This window comes from Corylus avellana, chromosome ca6, assembly GCF_901000735.1.
Source record: "Corylus avellana chromosome ca6, CavTom2PMs-1.0".
Lineage (NCBI taxonomy): Eukaryota > Viridiplantae > Streptophyta > Magnoliopsida > Fagales > Betulaceae > Corylus > Corylus avellana.
Window position 1 is genome coordinate 23,494,396 of NC_081546.1, and position 20,961 is coordinate 23,515,356.

General features: G+C 35.9%; 3 protein-coding genes across 7 annotated transcripts; 1 reads left to right on the forward strand and 2 right to left on the reverse strand.

The window, feature by feature from the left end:
* The first annotated feature begins 460 nt into the window (after positions 1-460).
* LOC132183819 (uncharacterized) lies at positions 461-8,593 on the forward strand. 3 transcript variants are annotated; one of them, XM_059597260.1, is made up of 11 exons: positions 461-1,074; positions 1,530-1,787; positions 2,935-3,177; positions 3,401-3,550; positions 3,888-5,389; positions 6,007-6,086; positions 6,208-6,289; positions 6,372-6,497; positions 6,651-6,757; positions 7,812-7,969; positions 8,122-8,593. In XM_059597260.1, exons 1-11 carry the CDS (start codon positions 634-636, stop codon positions 8,365-8,367), a joined length of 3,393 nt encoding a protein of 1,130 aa, XP_059453243.1. In that variant the 5' UTR covers positions 461-633; the 3' UTR covers positions 8,368-8,593. The 3 variants fall into 3 exon arrangements, with proteins under 3 accessions (XP_059453243.1, XP_059453244.1, XP_059453245.1); XM_059597261.1 differs by lacking the exon at positions 8,122-8,593 and having other exon boundaries at positions 6,661-6,757; positions 7,812-7,896; XM_059597262.1 differs by lacking the exon at positions 8,122-8,593 and having other exon boundaries at positions 6,667-6,757; positions 7,812-7,896.
* Positions 8,594-9,414: 821 nt separating this feature from the next.
* On the reverse strand, positions 9,415-16,018 carry LOC132185918 (surfeit locus protein 1). Of its 3 annotated transcripts, none has more exons than XM_059599733.1 (7): positions 15,739-16,018; positions 15,553-15,653; positions 13,841-14,079; positions 13,285-13,459; positions 12,921-13,204; positions 9,763-9,840; positions 9,416-9,636 (listed from the first exon to the last, which is right to left on the reverse strand). In XM_059599733.1, the coding sequence occupies exons 1-6, from the start codon at positions 15,935-15,937 to the stop codon at positions 9,771-9,773; spliced, it is 1,068 nt and encodes a 355-aa protein (XP_059455716.1). In that variant the 5' UTR covers positions 15,938-16,018; the 3' UTR covers positions 9,416-9,636; positions 9,763-9,770. The 3 variants fall into 3 exon arrangements, with proteins under 3 accessions (XP_059455713.1, XP_059455716.1, XP_059455714.1); XM_059599731.1 differs by having other exon boundaries at positions 9,416-9,647; XM_059599730.1 differs by having other exon boundaries at positions 9,415-9,840.
* A 700-nt stretch (positions 16,019-16,718) lies between these two features.
* Positions 16,719-20,090, reverse strand: LOC132185919 (non-specific lipid transfer protein GPI-anchored 9-like). Its single transcript, XM_059599734.1, has 3 exons — positions 19,722-20,090; positions 18,290-18,343; positions 16,719-16,926 (listed from the first exon to the last, which is right to left on the reverse strand). The coding sequence occupies exons 1-3, from the start codon at positions 20,071-20,073 to the stop codon at positions 16,802-16,804; spliced, it is 531 nt and encodes a 176-aa protein (XP_059455717.1). The 5' UTR covers positions 20,074-20,090; the 3' UTR covers positions 16,719-16,801.
* Positions 20,091-20,961: the final 871 nt, after the last annotated feature.

Here is a 20,961-nt window from a genome sequence, read left to right on the forward strand (position 1 = left end):
TTGAGATTGCGTTAAAAAGCTTAAATATCCCTTTTGATATTTGATAAAATATTTAATTGATTTTTTTTTTTTAACTCTAAAAATGATAAAAACTCATTTTTTTAAAAAGCTTAAAAATAATTTATTTTTAAATATATATTTTTTACCTTAAAATTTCTATTTCTCATCACAACCCACGTCAAGTCTTAGATCATGATTTTTTTTTTTTTTTAATAGTTATGTGATAATTTTCGAGTATTTCATGAAAATAAAGGTCCCAATTTTCTTAATTTTAAAATTCACAAATATATATATTTATTTGAAATGCGAGGTCCTGATGCCAATCTTGACTGCATGTAGGCCAGGTGGCACTCAAGCATATGCCTTGGTCATATTTTGTGAATTATTTATTAAGAAAAAACAATTCTACCCTATATAAATTATAATCTTCTCAAAACGACAAACTCCAGCCCCAATCATTATACCCCCCCTGTCAACAAAAAATAGCAACCCCTTTCTCTCTCTCTCTCTCTTCGTGAGCGCCATGGCCGTTTCTCTCTCACCAATCCCACCCAAACCTCCATTCGATTTCTCTCTCTAAGAATTTACATAAATACGCACACCGTAATTGGTGCCGAGAAGATCGCCGAAGAAATGGCGATTGTGACGGGGGATCGGTACCTGGAGATGCTGGTGCAATTCGTGGAGGGGCAAGCCGGAGCGATGCTCGACGGCGCGGTGGTCATGAAGCTGAACCCGGCCGGCTTGCACTACGTGCAGTCGAGGCTGGAGGCGCTGAGCGAACTCGAGGGCCTTCTGGCGGGCGCGCCGGTGGACTACCTACGGGCCTACGTGTCGGACCTCGGCGACCACCGCGCGCTCGAGCAGTTGCGACGGATTCTGCGGCTGCTACCCTCGCTCAAGGTCGTTACGACGCTGGCGCCTCCGGCTAGGGACCCCACGCCGCTCTCCTTGCGGCCGTTCGCGAGGCTCAGGTTTTTGGAGCTTAGAGGCTGTGACTTGTCCACGTCGGCGGCCAGAGGGTTGCTGGAGCTCCGGCACACTTTGGAGAAGATCGTATGCCACAATTCCACTGTGAGTTTGTTTGTTTGCTTGTTTGCTTACAGAGTTAGGGAATGGGAAATAAGAAAATGGGATTTTGAATTCTTACTTGCTATACCATGATTTGTATAAATGCCTTTTGAGTTTGATCTTGGAAAGAAATTAAGTGCGATTCTTGCGTAATGAATGAAATTTCCTTCTTTGTCGTGCCTTTAAGTGAAAAACATGGGATTATGACATTTTGCCTGAGTTTCTCTTTTTTTCTAGATTTCTATCTGAAATTGAACGGAGCACTTTTTGTTCTTGAGTTTAACACTAGCAATTTACTTTCAGTTTTGTACATCTCGAATGAAAATCTCTCCTCTTTTCTTGCATTTAATATTTTCTCTGCTTCTTTTGATTGATGTGTAAATTGAATAATACGATGGTCTACTATTGCAGCTTCAAATTGGCAATTAATTATTTATTTTTCATTTGGATTAATGTAGGATGCTCTACGGCATGTTTTTGCGAGTAGAATTGCTGAGATAAAGGACTCTTCGCAATGGAACCGGTTGTCCTTTGTTTCGTGTGCCTGTAATGGCTTGGTTCTCATGGACGAGTCTTTGCAACTTCTTCCTGCCGTTGAAACCCTTGATCTTAGCCGGAACAAGTTTGCGAAAGTGGATAATCTTCGCAAGTGTGCCAAATTGAAGCACCTGGATCTTGGTTTTAATCACCTACGATCAATTGCGTACTTCAGCGAGGTATTTACTTTTAAGTAGTTTTGACGCATGTTAAAATATAGAAGTCTGAAAGTACACTTTTTAGTCCTCTCTTCAACTTGTTGTCCAGTTTACGTGGTGATGAATGGTTTGGCAATGAGCTCTAGCCCATTTGTACCTCATCTTTAGTGTTTAGTTCTCAGGATTACTTTCAGCAAGTTAATCAAGATTAGAGCGGCAAATGGAAAAGCCATTTGTTGACAACTTGATCTTGCTTCATTGAGAAGTTCTTTCAGAGAATTTAAATTTGAGAGAGGGGGGAGGAAGGAAAAGAAAAAGCTTACTCAGATAACTCAGATTATTTCTACGACTAAGAAGCAAGCTAAAGTTTAAACTCTTGGATTGGATGCATAGTAAGTGGAGCTTGAACTGAGTTAGGCTTCTCTTAGTTCTTAGGATATAACCCATCATAAGTGATCAACCACAGCTGCAGCATCATGTTTAATATTTTCCTAAACCTGATGTTTTTTAGTTTTTCTATATAAACTTGTTAATTTTAAGGCATGTTTGGATGTTTGAGATCCAAAGTTGGAGGTCCAGGTTGGAGACAAACCTTCTTTCACAAGTCCGCCCTCCCCTTTTGAATTCTTTTGTGGTCAAAGGCAAGGCTATCAACACTTATGGTTAACCTATTCCAGTGTGAAGTTGAGTCAAAGAGCATTTTGGGACTTTATCAGTTAGTATTTATGTGTATTATGATGTTATGCTTGTATCACCAGCCAATTGGTAGTTGAGGCTGTGTGTGGTTGAAAATTTTCACGTGCCACATAAATTTAGTATGTAATAGCTTGGTTGTATTAAAAAGTTTTGGCTCACTCATTTAAGGTTTAGGGAAGCATTCTATGAAAGACTGATATGAATTTGAAGGTTTTTCCCATTGTTGGTATGCATGGACTGATACCAAAATGCTGTTTCTATAGTATTAGATTAGCAATGTCATCTTGAAATGTTTATAAGTTCTTGGGTTGGTCATTGTTTTACTTATCTCAATTTGCACATAAAACACCATAAATTGAATGTTATGCAGCAGGCTTTATGGTGCAAGTGCCAATTAGTCTACGTTTTGCTTTATATTTTTAAGTTAGGAATTAGCTTTGGACCCATACACCGGTGTTGTTGGACTATGCAGGTCTCCTGTCATATTGTTAAACTTGTTTTGAGGAACAATGCTCTAACTACATTCCATGGGATTGAGAATTTGAAGTCACTTGAAGGGCTTGATGTTTCCTACAACATAATTTCCAATTTTTCAGAGCTAGAGTTCCTTGGTTGCCTTCCATCTCTACGAAGCTTATGGTTGGAAGGAAATCCATTATGTTGTGCCCGATGGTATAGAGCACAAGTATTCAGCTTTTTCACTCATCCAGAAAAAGTAAGTCATATTTTATATATATTTAACTTTTGTGCCTTCTTCTTGCTCTCGTTTATTGAAATTTTATATCCCATTGTTTTGTTTGGCAGAGTTATTGAATCATAATATTTGTAGCAAGCATTTCATGTTTCTTTTTGCAATTTTGTGCCCCTGCTAAACTTACAAATTCTCTCTCTCTCTCACTCTCTCTCTCTCTCTCTCTCTCCTGTTTTATGCTGATCAGTTGAAGTTAGATGACAAGCACATCAGCACTAGAGAGTTCTGGAAACGACAATTTATTATTGCTAGCAGGCAGAAGCGACCTGCCACCTTTGGATTTTATTCTCCTGCAAAAGATGATGCTAAAGAAGAGGGAAATATTAACCAAAAAAGGGTATGTGCAGAGCTATACAAATTAATTGTTGGGTTTTAAAATATACATTAGAAACCCAATGAGATTTGTGTCTCATGGGTCACATCGAATTTCTTTATTTACGGGTAATTGATTTTATCCATAACTTCAAAAAGCTCGATATGATGCTTGTCTGCTCTCCTTTCCTATTGGAGAAGATCATGGGAAAGAGTGCATTTCCCTAAATCCCAAGTTTTTAGCATGTAAACCCTTTTCTAATTAGATATTTTTTTGGGCACTGTGTATTAATATGTTACTTATGCTTTTGCTTTATTAGTATTCATTTAGGCGGTCATCTAATGGTGTTATTTTTTTACAGAGAAAGGCATCTCGTCTTGCTTCTATTGCAAATGAAGAAGACAGCACATGTATATCTTCTGACCAGGAGTCTGTATCATTTGATGTTGAGATTCAGAGCAGAGGAGAGACTGTCATGTCTGGCGATGAAGCTGAAATTGTTGATTTGATGAATAGAGTTGAACTCTTGAAGAAAGAGCGCTCTGTTCTTTGGTTGCGTGAGTTTAAGGAGTGGATGGATCACACTTCTGAGAATTTTGTGGATGGAACTAAATCTGTTGGGGCAAAACTGCATGATGAAAAAGAAACTAATGCAAAAAAAAAGTCAAGTAAAAGGTATCTTGGTGAAAATTCAAGATATGTCTCAGACTCCGTTCAAGCTTCTGGAGATGAGAGTAGTACATATATTTTAGAATCTGATAATTCCTTTGTAGATATTTCTACTGGTCTGCCTGCTAATCCGTACTATAGCCGATTTGGTTTGCTGGGGAATACTGGTGAGGTTTCTCTGGATGGCATGGGGAGAATCGATCTAAAAGAGGAGCATCTAAAATCTTATTCACATGACAGGTTTAGTGGTGTTTCTCTCCAAGCTAAAAGTTCCCATCCTGATATCTCTGCTGTTCAAGGAGGCCATAGGGCCATTGAAAATGTCATTACATCGCCATTATCAGCCATTGATGATATAGCAGAGTCTCATTCATCCTCTGCTTGCCCTGCATCGCCCCCTCATTATCAAGAGGACATTCTTCATCGTCGCCATAACTTAGTTGAAGAAATTTTGCAGCTATCTGCTGAGTCTTATTCAGTGGCATCATCTGATAGTAATACCAGCTGTAGTGATGATGATATCTGTGAATCAATACCCGAAGTTGATAAGTCACTGAATGAAAAGTATCTAAATAGGAGTGTTGAAGGGCACTCATTTTCAGATGATTTTGAGGATAAGGATCATGACCGAAGACATGAAATTCTCTACACAACAGAAAATGGTATATCTTATTCATTCTCCGACCAAAGCTTTGGTGTGCAGAAACCTCTAAATTTAGACCAGTTTCAACAATTGCACTGCAATGATTTTCCTGCTGCTGCTCTTGATGGTGAAATTGCTCATTTTATTGACCAAGAGGCTGATTATTTGGAGAAGAGAAAAAGCAAAAGGAAACTGAAGAAAAGAGTTATTTCGCTAGTAGGGGAGAATAATGTGGTTGGCAAGACAGAAGTGTTACACAAATCAAATGGCAATCTGGATATTCGTGGAGGTGATATGGAAAATGAGCGAGGGAAACAAATTTCATATCAGAGTGAATTTCAGGATGTTGTTTATAAGGAACAGATATGGACAAATGCCATTGTAGCCCCACCAAGTAGATTTTTTGGGTCTACATGCCCATCTCGAGGGAATGATGGTTTTGTTGAGACCTATTTCAATGCAAATGTTGCGGATTCCAGCATCCATGAGACTTGTCAACGGTATTTGTTTTGTGACTGTGTGCTTGAACCAGAATCCAAATATAGAGAAAGGTAAATATTTGTCTTTTACACTGAATGTAGGTAAATGAATGGGAGATACCAGTTCTTTTGGCACCTGCAAGCCAAAGAAAAAAGAAAAAGAATCCTTTTGTGGTATTATGTTTTTAAATCATTTGTTACTGATGCTTGGACTAATAGTTAGCACTATATATAATCTACGATTATTTCTTCTGTAATTTTATTGTTACAATCTGTTCTTTAACTATTACCCTTGATATGGTAGTTTTCTGTGGTCCAATAAAATGCACTTAGTTGTAACATTGAAGCAAAGAATAGAATGACCCATAAAGCCATACAGGAATTTTCTGTGGTCCTGTAAGCCATACTGTTTTTTTAACCTCGTGCTTTCCTTAGCTAGTATTTGCAACACAATGTTATTATTATTTTTCGAATCCCCTTGGGTGCAAACAACTCCATGGGGCCGCACTTCTGGCAAAAGCACTTCATGGGGTGATATCAGGTGCCATGTATTCACCCAACAACTACCTTAAGTTCTAAGGATCAGTGAGAGACAGCTGCATTTTTGGCATAAACCATATATGGAAATATTTATTTATTCCTACATAGAAGTTGGCATTTTCATGTTGTGTTTATCTTTATGGTTCCAGATGTGGAGAAGTGGCTCTGGTACTGAGCAGTGAAAACAAGTTGTATGTGCTGCTTATTGGCGTTGCAGGTGATGAATCAGGTCAGATTACACAGTCTTTGCCGGAGGTGTAACTTTCGATGATTTTGCGATTAATGTTGTATACTTGTGAGCTTCTTCCTCTGATTTACATATTAGTGACTGCTGAAGTGGCTTATTGCAGGAAGTACTGTAACTTTACTAGGTTGCCACAAAGTTGAAGATGTTAGAGGGGTGTCAGTTGGTGTAGGACTTCAGGTTGTGAGGTTAGTGATTTCTGGTACTTTTAAGCAATCACAGAACTAATCATTTTCCTAAAAATGGTATTTTTTTGTGTGTTTGGGTTAGGTTGTACATTGACAAGGATTCAGCATACCTGTTTTTAACTAGAAGCATCGAGAAGTCAAGAGAATTACTTAGCACCTTGAAAGTTTTTGATTCATATGCGGCAAATGATAATTATTCTTTAGAAAGGTGATTTATGGCCTCAAGCATATAGCTATGGAATTTTACTTTGTGTCTGTACTATTTCTATGTTAATAGTTATTTAGTTTAATATCGCAGGTTTTGTGCCCATATTTTCTTTTCTTTGTTATGATAGACTGGTTTTGGAAATTTAAATGGCAGTTTGGAGCAGGTTCAGGTTGAATTGTTTGAGAAACAAATATGTGGAGGTTCAAAAGTGAGCATATTTCAATACTCTATGGTGCTATTCTGGCGCAACAAAAATGAAGGTTCACTTCTCACTAGTTCATCCTGGTTATGATTTGTATGTAAATGTCCGTGAGCATGTTGTAAGATAGTTCAGTCTCCCACTGAAAGAAAAGAATATCCTTGGGTGGTATAAGAAAAGCTGATTGAACATAATGGGAAGCCTTTCAAAAGCAAAATAATGAAGGCTTTTGCAATTTTGTTTTTTGGGTGAAATAATATAACATATAACATATGGGTGCTCATTATAGAATGGGCTTACACTGCACGTGTTTTAGAAGTTGTTATTCTGACAAAAAAGCTGTTTGATTAGATGCTTTTCCTGTGCACGGCATACATGCCAAAGTGGCCTCAGTGATTGCATATGGTAGCTTTTCAGAAAATAAAATCAACCTTTTTTTTCCTTCCCAATAAGAAAATGGAAGTTAATGATGGTTGTAATTTTAGCAACTTCTACGCCAAGTTGAATCTGTGTTTTATACACGCTCACACACACATACATGTTAAACAGGAGCTATACTTATGATCAATATGGTTTGGTTCTGAGTGATACTTGTATCCAAAATTTATTCAGAATCTGTAATTACCAAGGAATTTTGGGACATATCAAATTTTGCAAGATCTATTTGGGACTTGATAGCCCTTGAACTGCTGTACCCTCAACAATATTGTTTATAAGCTCACTTGTGTGCAGGTACATGAAATGAGTGCATAAATGGTGGAGGACCAGATAGTTATTGTAGGCAAAAAAACCTGAGCTGTTCCTTTTTTCACTCAAGTTTAGGGGGAACCTCCACTCTTTATTAAAAAGATTTGAACGTAAATTGTATTTTTTGAAGAGATAATGGATATCGGTTAAATGATCATAACAATTATATGATTTCTTTTATCAGATTATAAAATCTTCATATTGGTAATGCCTAATCTTTTAACATGTGACAGAGTATATGATTTGTATTTACATTTTACTTTTTAAAGACAATGAATTCTGTTAAATTGTTATAACTAGTATAAAATTTCTGTGACCTGACTACAAATCTTCATATTGGTAATGCCTAATCTTTTAACATGCAACAGAGGATATGTGGCTTTCAAGATCAGTATTTGTGATTGGAAGGCATCTGGTTGTGTGCATTGAAGACCTTACGAAATTCAGCTCCCTTTCAATGGATTCATCTTTGCCTCCATATTTCTCGCTTGATTCATGTTGCTCCATTGATGACATATTTGAGATGGTAACTTATTGAATTTACTAAAGCTTTCCTTTGAGCTATACTCTAAATTTATATGCAAATGCAAATTTCCTTGCTTCATGACTTATGCTTCTAAGATTTTTTTTATTTTATTTTGGAAAATATGTTAATCTGGAACTGAGCTCCATTTGCAGGTCATTGAGGCTAGAGAGAGTCGGTGCGTGACATTGGCTCTTAAATGTGCTGCATCAACGTTCCACCCCTCTGCCGAAGCTGGCAAGGAAGTTGCTGCGATCGATGACAAAAAGACGCGCTCGGGCGCTGTAACATGGAAGATCAGTTGGTTTTCTGAAGAGAGTCTGTTCAAGTTCGTGGCATTGTTGAAGGCAATCCATGCAGGAGGATCCATGTCTACTTTGGTTGTAAGATGTATATGGTGAAGCCTTTTTTTTATATATTGTTTTTGCTTACCTATTCATTTCATTCTTTTTGATCCGGCCCTTCCATTTTGTTTTCTTCTTTCATTCCGTATAGTTTGTTTAGCAGCCCCAAGTCTGGTGAGAGTCGATAGCTTCGTTTTGTATTCTTTGATTTGTATTCTTTTAGCAGTCGATCATGTACAGATTTTGTGCAGTATACCACATCAAAGGAAGGAAATTGATATTATCCGCTGTCTTGTTCACCCCTCTCTCTCTCTCTCTCTCTCTCAGGAATTCTACAACCAATGTTTGTTTTTTTGTTTAATAAAATTCGATGAATTTTGTGCTTTTAAGCTAGGAGTCTTAATTTTTGTTTGCTTAAATTGTGTGGAAGCATAAATATAAGAAAAATAATTAATATCAATATTTTGTCCGTATTTCTTTTTTCATCTAATTGTACAAATTAATTATTAGGTTTGTGGAATCTACATAAGTCAATGATGGACCTTACAAATCTAATGGTTGATCTATTAAATTTGTATGAGATTATGAGAAAAATATTCACAAATTATTGACACTAATTATTTCGTTAAATATAACTATATAAATTAATCTTAATTTGACTAATTTTTTACCAATTTAATTAAATGAGTCGACTTCTTTCGTGTCAAAAATTAATAGGTGTGTATAAGACTATATAGATATACCTTAATATAATTTGTTTAATTAAATGGGTTAGATCTTTTGATTTTAATCCATTAATTTTGTGTTGAATTTGTGTTTGATTCACTCATCATGTAAAAAATTGAGTCTTATTTTAAGCATGCATTAATGATGCAATTTAATTTCTAAGCTTAATGTGCGACTCCAACAAAACGAGATCTGAGTGTATGAGAAGCCAAATAAATGTAGCATTATCTTTCTCTAATGCTTTTGTACTCTGTACTGGTTTGCGAAAAAATGAAGCATCATGGCATGGATGCCCTCGTGACATGTGCATGTGCAAGTGATGTGAAAATGGCGATGATTCCAAGTCTTAATCCCTTGTAGTTAAGATCCATTACAGAACAACTTCAAAAATCAGCTCTATATTGGGCCAATGGGCCATATCATCTGGTAGATCAGAAACTACATCATGTCATGCTTGTTAAAAAAAAAAAAAAAATGATAAGAAAAACACAAAATAGAACATTATTTTCCACTGAATTGACTGCCTTCATGTATATTAGCTTGTTTAACGAGGAAAGCAGCTGGTCCAGAAAATGTCTTCCCAGTCCGTCTGAGAGAGAACTGATCATGAACTAAGAAATAAAATTTCGCTCAATTTGATAAGGAAATTAGACAAGGGAAATGGATTTAACAGCTCCACGTTCTCGCATGAAGAAGAATATATGATTTGTAAAAGTAATTGCTTACAAGAAATGCTATCTCCGACTCCTTTTGGGCTTTAATCTCTTGAAAGCCATGAATGTGACAGCAGCAGAAAGAGAATACCTGCTCAAAACAAAACCAGCATCAGAGAAAGATATTGGTGTAGGTGTTTGAGTCTCTTACTTTCAAGTGAAATGATGCTCTTGTGTATGTGAATATTCTTTTAGATGTTATTATTTCAATATTTTTTGGGTCATGCTAATGAAAGTTGCTGAATAATTCAACTAGAGAGTATGATTTCTCATATCTTTGATGCATCATATGAGCATGTATGTAAACATAAATCAAAATACGATGCATGTTTTCTTTTTGATTGATGCACAATAGTTAAAGCACTGTTCCAACCTCCTCGGGATGGTAGAAGCTTAACAAATGAATTTTAATTACGTTATAATTTCTCAATACCTGTGCCATGCATATTAGCTTCTGAACTACTGATCCATTTCAAGATAAATGGAATCTAGGACGTTACTGCATATAATATTACGAATGAACTCTTCACTACTCAAACTCATGTCATGCCCGAAACCAATATAATGAAACATATGGCATATGGAATTATTTGTAGAAGTCAATGAACATGATAGACCATCTCGGTAGGATTTTTTTTACTTTAGCTGAAAATCTAAAAAGGTTTTCTTTTCCCTTCATTTCAACCTCTGAGCATCTCTAGCAACACTAGCTATTTTAGCTACTCAAAGCACTTTCTATTTTAGATACTATTTTTTCAATACAGACTTCAACAGATTTTTTATTCCACTCTCTACTTTCTTTAAATATTATTCCTCAATTTTTTTTATTGATTTTTAACCTACCGTTTTCTTCCCCTCTCTCTCCTCTCTCTCAACGAGACCAATGGAGCAAACACCACACCAGCAAACCCAGCAGAGCAACCATCCCTCTCCCATTTGGCCATCCATGTAGTAGAATTTCAGCAAAGAACCAAAGACACCCATTCGGCCATAACTTACAACCCTAGTCAAATTTAGCGAAAAAGCAAAATGGGGTTTCTCTATATCAAAAAATGAAAATGGTATCTCAGACTTTTCCTTTAATGTAAGAAAATCAACAAAAATAATGGGATTTTCAAGCATTCCATAGTAACATCATACCCAATTTGCAGAAGTGAAAAGAGACAAAGAAACAGAACTCAATGGATGCACCACCGCCGCCAGTGGCCTTAACGTCCATTGCCTCCATGGAAATTCCTCAGTTGCCAGATAACGGCCTTGAAGGCGTGGATTGGGATGGATTTGATGGAGACTTTTGGGTACATGGATCTGGTTGAGAGCAACGATTTCTTTGATCTATCATGTATATTTCAAAATGATCAAAACCCGCTAGAGGATTTAATGTGCGAAGAAGAACATGCACTGCAAGAACATGATCACCAGCTGTGTTGTTATAGAGTAACAACAACAACGAAGAGATCCATGAAGGGAAAGATAATCTAGATGACATGGTGACGGTGTTCTAGGAGTAGCTTAGAACAAACAAAGAGATTGTCTCTGCTGAAGACTTGAGGAGCGTGAGGATCAAGAAAGCCACCATAGTGTGTGTGGCGGCAAAGCACTTGGGTGGAAGCTTTGAGTTGCAGAGAAAAGATTCACAGGATTTGGATAACAACCTTTTATCCCTAGTGTGCTAGAAGCTTCGTTGAGGGGGAGGGAGAGAGAGGGGGAGAGAGAAGAGAGAAGAGAGAGAGAGAGAAAAGAATAAAAAAAATCTTTCCGTACAAATTTTACTCAGACACATCTTCTAAAGGAGCAAAATGACCCATAATAGCTAAATATGTTATTACTATTTCTTTTTCAACTTTGTTTTAAGTAGGTTGTCCAATCACCTTCATCTAACCAAGCTTGAAAAGGTTTCAATATCATTGCCACCAACACCAACTTCTTACCAATATCACATTCGAATGAGGGCAGGGCTTCTAAGAGATATCCCACCAAAGCCATGCTAATTTCTCATTACATCCATCAACAGATAAATCACATCAGTCCCAGCACATCTGAGAATGGATTATAAACATTCATGTCTCATGTTTATGAAGTGTTACCACATGTTTGGCATATTTCTCTACCGACAACAACTCACTCCCTTTACTGAACTTGGGACTGGTTGTATGAAAGATAAAGACTTTCTTTATGGATCATGCCTCAATTTTCACCACTATATTTTCAGATCATTACTTAATTTGTCTCACTACAACATCATTTTATTATCTTATTTTATTTTTTGGTAAGTATCCTATTACCATATTTTTACATGGGCTACACTATTGAATTATTAAAGATTTAACCTACACAGGATCCATTCATCAATCATCCCTGCATTGCAGGGCATTGACACGGTGCTACACACTTAACATGCAGAGGTATACTTTTGAGGGAGAGAGAAACCAAACAAGCGAGGCGATTGCCCAGATAAAGCTGTTATGTTTCATACTCCGACTCTTCCAGAGTTTAGTCAAGACCACCACGTACTTGGTTCTGCTATATTGCCATAAATCAAGCCTAACTTTCAGATCAATTTCAAACAGCTGATACATTTTACATAATCATATTGAAATTGTGGACTGTCCAGGCAAAGGAGGAAATGATTTGGGCATTTTAAGGAATGAAATGATGTTTGAAGAGACAACAGCTTCTAATCTGCAATAAGATGTTTCCGCAGAATCTAAAAAAACAAAAGCCCAAAATATGCCTCTTAAAATAACATCAAACTCTGAAGTCCTTTGGGGTAAGCATATGGATGCTCTGATAAACCTATTCCTTTGAGACACCAACATGCAACTGGCAGAAATCATATGAACCTTTAACTGAACTATTATCAATTAGTTGGCCAGTTCTCTTTATGCATTAAAAGCTACCTGATCAAATCACCTTATTTCAACCCAAAGTGGCCCAGTAAATATTATCACAGAAACTACTGGCCTCTAACATTGATCCACAAAATAGTAAACAATTCTTTAGGCAAGAATTGGAAGAATGAACTCCTTTCATTCTTGGAACAATCATGAATGATATAAACAAAGATCACGGCATAGATGAATATCTCATTAGTACAGTAATATCAAATCAGTCACTCATAAAGCGGCAAGTGCATGTAAAAAGTTAATATCAAAAGATGCAAAAGCGTACCATGTCAATGTATAATTGAGATGGTCCTGTGGCATGACTGAACTGCGAACCAAGGTATTGACATCCTTTGGAACAGGGTAAGGGTTACTCGGATTGACATTTTCATTTATGTCTTCAATGTAGATAGTATCCTCAGGCAGTCCAGCAGCACGAGCAATTGCAGGAACGTCAATGTAGAACCACTGAAAAGAGCTTGGATCATTTGCCGGAACAAATATGCTAGGCTTCTCACTCCCTCGAATTACTCCAACAACTTCTGTAGGAATAACAGCAGGGATGTTGACCTGTAAGTTGCAAGAAGTTAAGATTGTATCTTCAATTTTTCTCACATCAAACAAGGCATCAAGTAATGATAGAAAACTACCTCAACGTTATTACGCTTCTTGGACCAAAACCTCCACCAAGAGCTTCCTTCACTATCTTCAACAGAGGGGGGTGGTATAATAGGAGGCTTTTTGCCGGATTGTAAATCTTCCAAAGACTGGTCTCTCCAGCTACGAGGAACCCATCCTCTGTTGACCAAAATTGGCGACTGCACACTGGAAGAATAATATTCAACATATTGTTAGCTGAAAGCGAACCATAACACAACAATTCATGCATCAGTCAACGACGATATAAGAAAAGAAAACTACTTTTAAAATAAGTTAAAACATCAGCTACTCAGGTGAAGTCCAAATAGAGTTCAGTAGCTCTTTTTATTTTTCCCTGATAAACTTGGAATCGGATATAAGAAATTATTACTAGAAAAAAGGAACATGACTCCTAAGTGGTGTAATAGGGAAAATCACTTTCTAACAGCTTCATTACTTAACACTCTTTAACGAGTGAGAGGAATGGATAGAAGAAAGTACAATAGAGAAGAAAGTGAGTCATGTTACTATCATTGATAGAGCTAATAATACTCCTTATGCTTCTACCTCTCTGTGCTGTTGGGTATAGGCATGAGGGGTGTGATGACATAGTAGCCATTTTCAGTCACTCCTGAAATACTTCTTGAACGAGGGCCCACATAGATTGACCTTTCCTCATCAAAAACTCCTTTGCATTTCACCTTCCTAAACTCCAGAGAATCCAATTTTCCATTGGACGGAGATATGCTTTTAAACATCAGGGGTTCCATTTCCAGCCTTTTCTGTCTATATTCTAGCATTTTAATCTGCAACACAAAAGATATTGTCAAAGATAGTAGTCAACTTAACCAAAACCTACTCACATTGTTCAGAGATACTATACAATAACTCTAATTCATCGTTACAGACATGGCTACAAAGGCAAAAACAAATTTGACACATTAAGAATGAGCCAACCCATCATGTTGTTTAAAGAAATTAAGAATTTTCCTGTACAAGAAAGATGAGAACACGCATGCTCACAAGCATATATGCCAATGTGAAAGGTCAAAAGGCAATGGGCAGGCCAGCTGGGTGAAGCTTTCTGTAAAGCATCAGCTGTAAATAGGGCTATAATTGCAATTGAGGCGAGTATTGAATATTCAAAGTTCGTTCATTTAATTTTGTTTCAACCATGAGCTGAGATCGAGCTTATCATCAAGCTAGATAACATGTTCAAACTCGGTTCATTTATTTTTCGAACGAACTCGAGCTTGTTCACAAGCTACTCAATTAACTTATTCATTTCTTTGTTTATATTTTCTCGTAAATTTATGCTGATCATTAGTTATTTGATTATTGTTAAGTTTTTATGATTTGAGTTAATTAGATAAATTAATTTTTATTTTATTTTATTTTTCTAATCAATATGGGAGAGGGAAGATAAATTAATTTTTATTTATAAACTTACAAAATTAACTTCACTAATTTTGTATGTGTAATAAATCATATATAGTCTTTTATCATGAAATTGACCTTTTATATTATATCTTATAACCTTATCTAAATTCTTAAACAATCCAATCTCAAGTCTATATGTATATTTTACAGTACATACACCCACACACACATATCTATATCAAAACTAACAATCACAAGGATTTAAGTTATATCTATCATATGAAAAAGAGAATTTAATTTTATCATTTTAAATACTTAAGATGTTCTCACTACAAAGTTAAAAACAATACTATAGAAAATAAGAAAATGAATTTATATGAGTTTATACGGTTCGAACCAAGTTTATATGAGTTTGGCTTGTTTACTAAATTTTTGTTCAAGCTCGGTTCATTAGTAGACGAACCGAACTCAAGTCAAGTTTATTTGAGTCGAACTCGAGTTGTTTATGAACATCATGATTCATTTACAGCCCTAACCATAATCTGTCAAACTTATGTAGAAGTATCTTAATCCGTCGAACTTATGTAAAAGTAAACTTGTTCATGAAGAATTTAACTTTTCAACCACTAAAAGGTTGGCAAAAAATAAAATTTGCTGACTTCAAGTCTTCGAAACTTTCAAGCTATGAAGCCACCCATCACATGATAGTTGTAAAAAAAAAGTATTCTACCTCAATTGAAAATAATTTAGAAGCAAATTTAGACTTGATGAGCATTAGACCTATTAAGCCTCAAGATTGTGGATAATGGCGTTTTACTAGAGCCTCATCTAAATGATCGAAAAATTTCACAGACGCAAATAGGTGCAAATGCAAGTGTGTGTACATGCGTGTATGTTACCTTATCCTGTCTTCTGAAAATCTGCCAAGTTCCAAGGCCAAAAGTGAGAGCTCCGGGGAGGAACAGCAACAATTTTGACCATCCCCACCTTCTTTCATTCCCTAAAACCAACCCTCACCAACTCAGATCAACGAACCTTGGGAAATTCAAGATAATAGAAAAACGATAAACCCACATAGCACATACCGTGAACTTGGGAAGAGGACGCTGATTGGGACTCGGGCACGGAGGAGGAGATGGCGTAGCTAGAGAAGGAACAACAAGAAGAAGAGAATGCCTGCGGTTGTGGTGGCAGAGGGACCCAGATCCTGCCCAGAGCAACCGGCGACCCACCGCCATTACAGAGCCTCCTGGTCAGTGTTCTGGAAATGGAGGCTGCACCCATTTTGATCAGCAACCTCCTCTCTCATTTCATTTCACACTACCTTCCCTCTCTCTTCGTCACGAGGGGTTTACGGAGGGCTTTCCCAAATGGGCCTTCTCCCAAATTGGGGCTTTTTAGTGAAGCCCATTTCTCAAAATAGGGTTTCACTCCAAGCTGAATCCCTCTATATATACGTTCCGCATCGTCTTCCTTCCCTCACCACCCGCCGTGCTCATCATCTCATTCATCTCCCGAAAGAATCTTTCTTTAGCTTTTAGGGCTTTTAGGTTTCTTGGGGTTCAAAGTTGTTTGCTTTTTGTAGATATGACAAGATTTCTTGTTGAAGAAGGCAATCAGTGAGCGTCACTGATGCGCTTGATCATATACTTGTAGCGCATTCAGCCCTTTTCGTTGCCGAAATTCTTGAGCAGATATGCTTGCATTTTCCGTCTAAACCCAATACGGTTTTTGCATTCATCAGCTCGTACATTTATTTATTTAATTTCCTTATTTTTTTTGTTTTTAATGTTTTTCCTTTAAATTTTTTATATATTGAGTCATTGACACAGGTTTTTTGTCTTCTCCTGACAATCATCTTAGGATTGTTCTTGTGATTCTCATATGTTCTTATGCATTGCATTTGAAAAAAAGAAAACAAATTTCTCTAATTCAGCTTAAAAGGAAAACTTTATGTCTCTGAAATTAATATTAAAAAACAATTGAAACAAACATTCTTAAAAACATATGAGCCATGTTTTCTTTTTAATGTTACATCATAATGCGAAAAAAAAAAAAAAAAAACATCTTCTAAAATGCATTGACAAACAGATTCTGTATATTTATTGGGATAGGAAGTTCAAATTCCCTCACTCCAAGAAAGATCTATCAGGCCTGGAATGCTGAAATAAATAGAGCCACAATGAGAGCTGTGAAACCAGAAACACCAAAGTGAGAGAACCCACAGACTGCAACTTTTGGTGCTGAATTGCTTGATTTGTTTGAGGAAGAACCTGTTGTTAGCAAAAACAATTTATAAGACTTTTGTTTTACAAAACTTTTGTTTTCTGATTTCAATATTTCAACTTATAAACAGGAATTAAGCATCCAATATTGAGGCATAAATGGAAACCTTTCAAACCCCTGCTAGTGAATTAAACCCAAGTTTAAAAGCAAAATGTAATATGTTATTTTAAACCTTTCAGGACTTCCCTTACATTTTTACTTGTAACGAAATGGAATATAATATTTTAATTTTTAAAAGGTAAAGTTTACTTACCCTCTCAAATTACCATTCAATTGACAGTGTTCGCCCTAAACTTTCAATTGAAATAGTCTCCTCCAAACAGGACACTTAATGTCCTCTCGTCTCCCGATGATAAAAATGGACAGAGTTTTTCTCTAAACTGAGTTAGAGAAAATATTCTTCCAATTCAGTCTATAAAAATGACATGTGTTATTTGAACATGTGATGTGCACATGTTTTTTTTTTAATAACACGGACAAAGTTGAAATAAATAATATTAAAAACTTATGTGCATTTTACATGTTATTAAAAAAAAGGACACATGTCATTTTAATAGACTTCCTCTAACCCAGTTTGGAGAAAAACTCTGTTTAATAAAAATACCCTTAATAAAATAAAATATATATATATTTTTTTAAAAAAAACTAAAACTAAATTTAAAAAATATATATATTGGGTATGGAAATTTAAAAAAATTTTGTTTTTTTCTCAAAGAAATAATAATAATAATAATAATAATAATAATTTTTTTTTTAAAAAAAAAATTATTAAAGTATTTTTGTCTTATTGAAAAATATTTATGGTCATTTTGGTCTTTTTGTTGTCTTGTGGGGGATATTATCAATTTTTTGGTAATTGAGGGCGGGCATTGTCTCAATTAAAAGTTTAAAAAACACATTATCAATTGAGTTATATTTTGAAGGAAAACGTCGATTTTTCCCTTTTAAAATTAACAAGTGGATTAGATGGTGATTGATGGAAGATAAAATGAGAGATGGAGAAATATCATCTTTATTGTTAAATGGCAAGCCTTAATTCTCTAATTCTATTTATGTGTTCAAAACCAGGCCCCACAATTCAGATTTTCTTTTGAATGGAAAATTTAGCATGATTTTAGTGACAGGCTTGTTAAAAAAAAATAAAGTAAGACTTGTGTCCCAAGCTTCGTACGCATGACATATAAGTTGAGAGTATCGTATCAATAATCGGAGATCAGATAAAATTTTCCCAATGTTAAGAGCAATCTGCCACATAGATTTGATCTTGAAAGGAAGAGAAATGTGACCAAAAAATTTGTACTTCTTTGCACCCAACAACTAATAATTATGAGGTAAAATCTAGGAACTTACTGTTGGAAGAAGAGGGAGCAAGGGCAGCTGCTGAATTGGTTGGCGGGGAAGCTTCTGCAAAGAAAAACAAGCCAGATATATAATGCATTATCAAATTAGCATTAAGAAAAATTAAAAGATAATCTCAAAATGATTTGGTGCAAAATTAGGCTTTTGATGAACTATTCTATCCTTCTAAGGAATGATAATATAACAAAGAAACAAAACTAAATGCACAAACACACAGCTGATGACTCCTAGCACAACAACAAAGAAATAACAACACTTGACGAACCAGCACTAGGGGTGTGTATCGGATTTGGGAGAGTCGAAAATGAGATTTTCGCATTCCGCCTCTAACGGGATTGGAAGAGTCAGAAATCCTTCAGTTCCTTTCCAATGAAGGCTATTTTTGTCTTGCCTCCGCCTCCGAAATATTGGAGATGGAGTCGGGCAAAATAGCCGGGCGAGTCGAAATTTCGATGGAAACAAAAACTAACCTCTATTCACGCCTCCAAATTTTATTGGAAACTAGGAAGCTAGCCAGGGAAAGGAATAGCCATAAATGAGGAAAACCACCAAAACCTTTTCTGTGATGGCTTTCAAAAGATTTGAAAGAACAAGACCAGTTTGAGAGTGCATGAATGACAAGCTAGGTGATTGGATGATGCTCTTTTGCTTGCTAATAAAAATTTCTAATATATATATATATATATATTTTAAAAAAAGAACATGCATGCAAATTTTCTGTATTCTATAGAACAGAGCACAGTGGGGAAAAACAAATGAATACAAATTTATACAAAATGAGAGATTAAAGTAGGGTCTTTTTCTGCCAATTTCCATATAGAAAAACACTTTAGGATCAAAGCCTAAACTTCACAGTTCAGAAAACAGATATGTGAAATAGGTCCAATGCTTGATTAATTGAATCACAATGAAAGACACTTTTTAGAAGAAGATTAATACATTCAAATTCTGCTAAAAACTTATAAGAATGACATCAATCAATCAAGCCTCCAACTGGCTATTGCTTTTATCCTATCATATCCACAATTTAGTAGAGTCTGTGATTCTCACAAAAATCTCTAGATTTGCTTCAAACTTTGCCATTACACATGACCATTAAAAGTATACTAGATTCACCACCCAGATAGAAAAATCAGAAACAAAAATCACATTCACAATGAATTAATTCAACTCTGTTTACCAAAGAAGGTATCCAATTAAGAACCAAGTTAAATATATCTAAAAGGAAACAACATAGACATAATAATAGTGTCAAAAAAAAAAAAAAAAAAAAGCTCAACATGCATATACTTATATACTCTATGGACAAGGATCCCTAAATTTTTATGTTCCAATTTAATTTTATGATTAAATCATAATAAAGACTAATTAATTAATTAATTAAGTAGATCAAAAAATGGAAGGAAAAGAAATGTCCAAAAACCTTTGTTGCAAACTGAAATGTCGGCATTGACAGCGCAGGCCTTTGCAAGCTTCATGGCATCATCCTTGGTAACGTTGAGCGACTTCAAGATGTCTGGATTGTCGAATACGTCGCAGAGGCACTTGGGATCGTCGGAGACCATCTCCTTCAACGGCAAACAGCACGCCGTAGGCGGCGAGGAGGGTGGCTTCAAGTATGCCTGACATGGAAGGAGTTTCTGTAAGCATGCCATCGAATTTCCACCCCCCGATGAGCCTCCTTGAAGAGCGGTTGCAAATCCTATTTCAGAGTAGCCCACGAACACCCATGAAGAAAACAAAAGAAACGATGCTAAAATGTGCTTGGATGCCATGATTTTTCAATGAGAAAATTGATGGGTTTCTTTTCTTTTTCTTCTCTCGTACGTGCTTTTTCATAAATATATATAGTTGGAAACAAGTAATTCTATTTACGTTCTCGCCCCTCCAAATGACCAATTTATGCGGCAGTTACAAATCTTTTTCAAGGTAGTCGTATGTGTTTGGTTTTTTTGGGTATATACTATTGGAACAGTGGAACACATCCTTATAATTAAACAGACAAGGTAAACGTGTCCTTGTCTGTTTATGAAATTTAAGAAAGCCGTTGGGGAGATATTTCAATATTCCATATTCGTGACGTTGAAAATGCAATAAAAAAGTTGCCATGCACGAGAATATGTCCACTCAGAAATTGTAGAAACGGAAATCCAACCTCTAAAAAGTTGCTCAACAGCGTATACCAATTAGGATATTGCAGCAATAATTAATATTAATTTGTATTTTCTACTTAATTTATTTCTTTATAAGAAATATCTTATTACGGCTTTTCCCTCTTGCATATTAGCTAAAACTCTTAAATTATATGGAAAAATATATTTTACCCTCTAAAATTTGAGCTGATTTTTAATTCGACTTCCAATATTTTTACAATGCACCCTCCAAAGTTTAAAATTTTTTCAATTCGATTCCTAATGTTTCAATTTTTACAATATACCTCCAAAGTTTAAAATTTTTTCAATTCGACTCAAAATATTTCAATTTTTACAATGTACCGCCCAAAGTTTAAAATTTTTTCAATTCCGCCTATCCGTTAGTCGATGATGTCTTCTCTGACGAAAATGTGATCACGTGACTCGCACGTAATCACTTATGCGTCTGCCTTCCCCAAAACGCCCCCAACCCATCTCTTCGTAGTTGAATTCGACACTGTCCAAGACTTC

Coding starts and splice junctions, on each gene's coding strand:
- LOC132183819 (XM_059597260.1), top strand. CDS start 634: ATGGCGATTGTGACGGGGGATCGGTACCTGGAGATGCTGGTGCAATTC. Junction 1,788..2,934: donor CAATTGCGTACTTCAGCGAG/GTATTTACTTTT, acceptor TGGACTATGCAG/GTCTCCTGTCATATTGTTAA. Junction 5,390..6,006: donor GAATCCAAATATAGAGAAAG/GTAAATATTTGT, acceptor TTATGGTTCCAG/ATGTGGAGAAGTGGCTCTGG.
- LOC132185919 (XM_059599734.1), bottom strand. CDS start 20,073: ATGGCATCCAAGCACATTTTAGCATCGTTTCTTTTGTTTTCTTCATGG. Junction 18,344..19,721: donor CATTTCAGTTTGCAACAAAG/GTTTTTGGACAT, acceptor TTTTCTTTGCAG/AAGCTTCCCCGCCAACCAAT. Junction 16,927..18,289: donor TGCTCCCTCTTCTTCCAACA/GTAAGTTCCTAG, acceptor TGCTAACAACAG/GTTCTTCCTCAAACAAATCA.
- LOC132185918 (XM_059599730.1), bottom strand. CDS start 15,937: ATGGGTGCAGCCTCCATTTCCAGAACACTGACCAGGAGGCTCTGTAAT. Junction 13,460..13,840: donor ATACCCAACAGCACAGAGAG/GTAGAAGCATAA, acceptor TTATTCTTCCAG/TGTGCAGTCGCCAATTTTGG. Junction 13,205..13,284: donor AGAAGCGTAATAACGTTGAG/GTAGTTTTCTAT, acceptor TGCAACTTACAG/GTCAACATCCCTGCTGTTAT.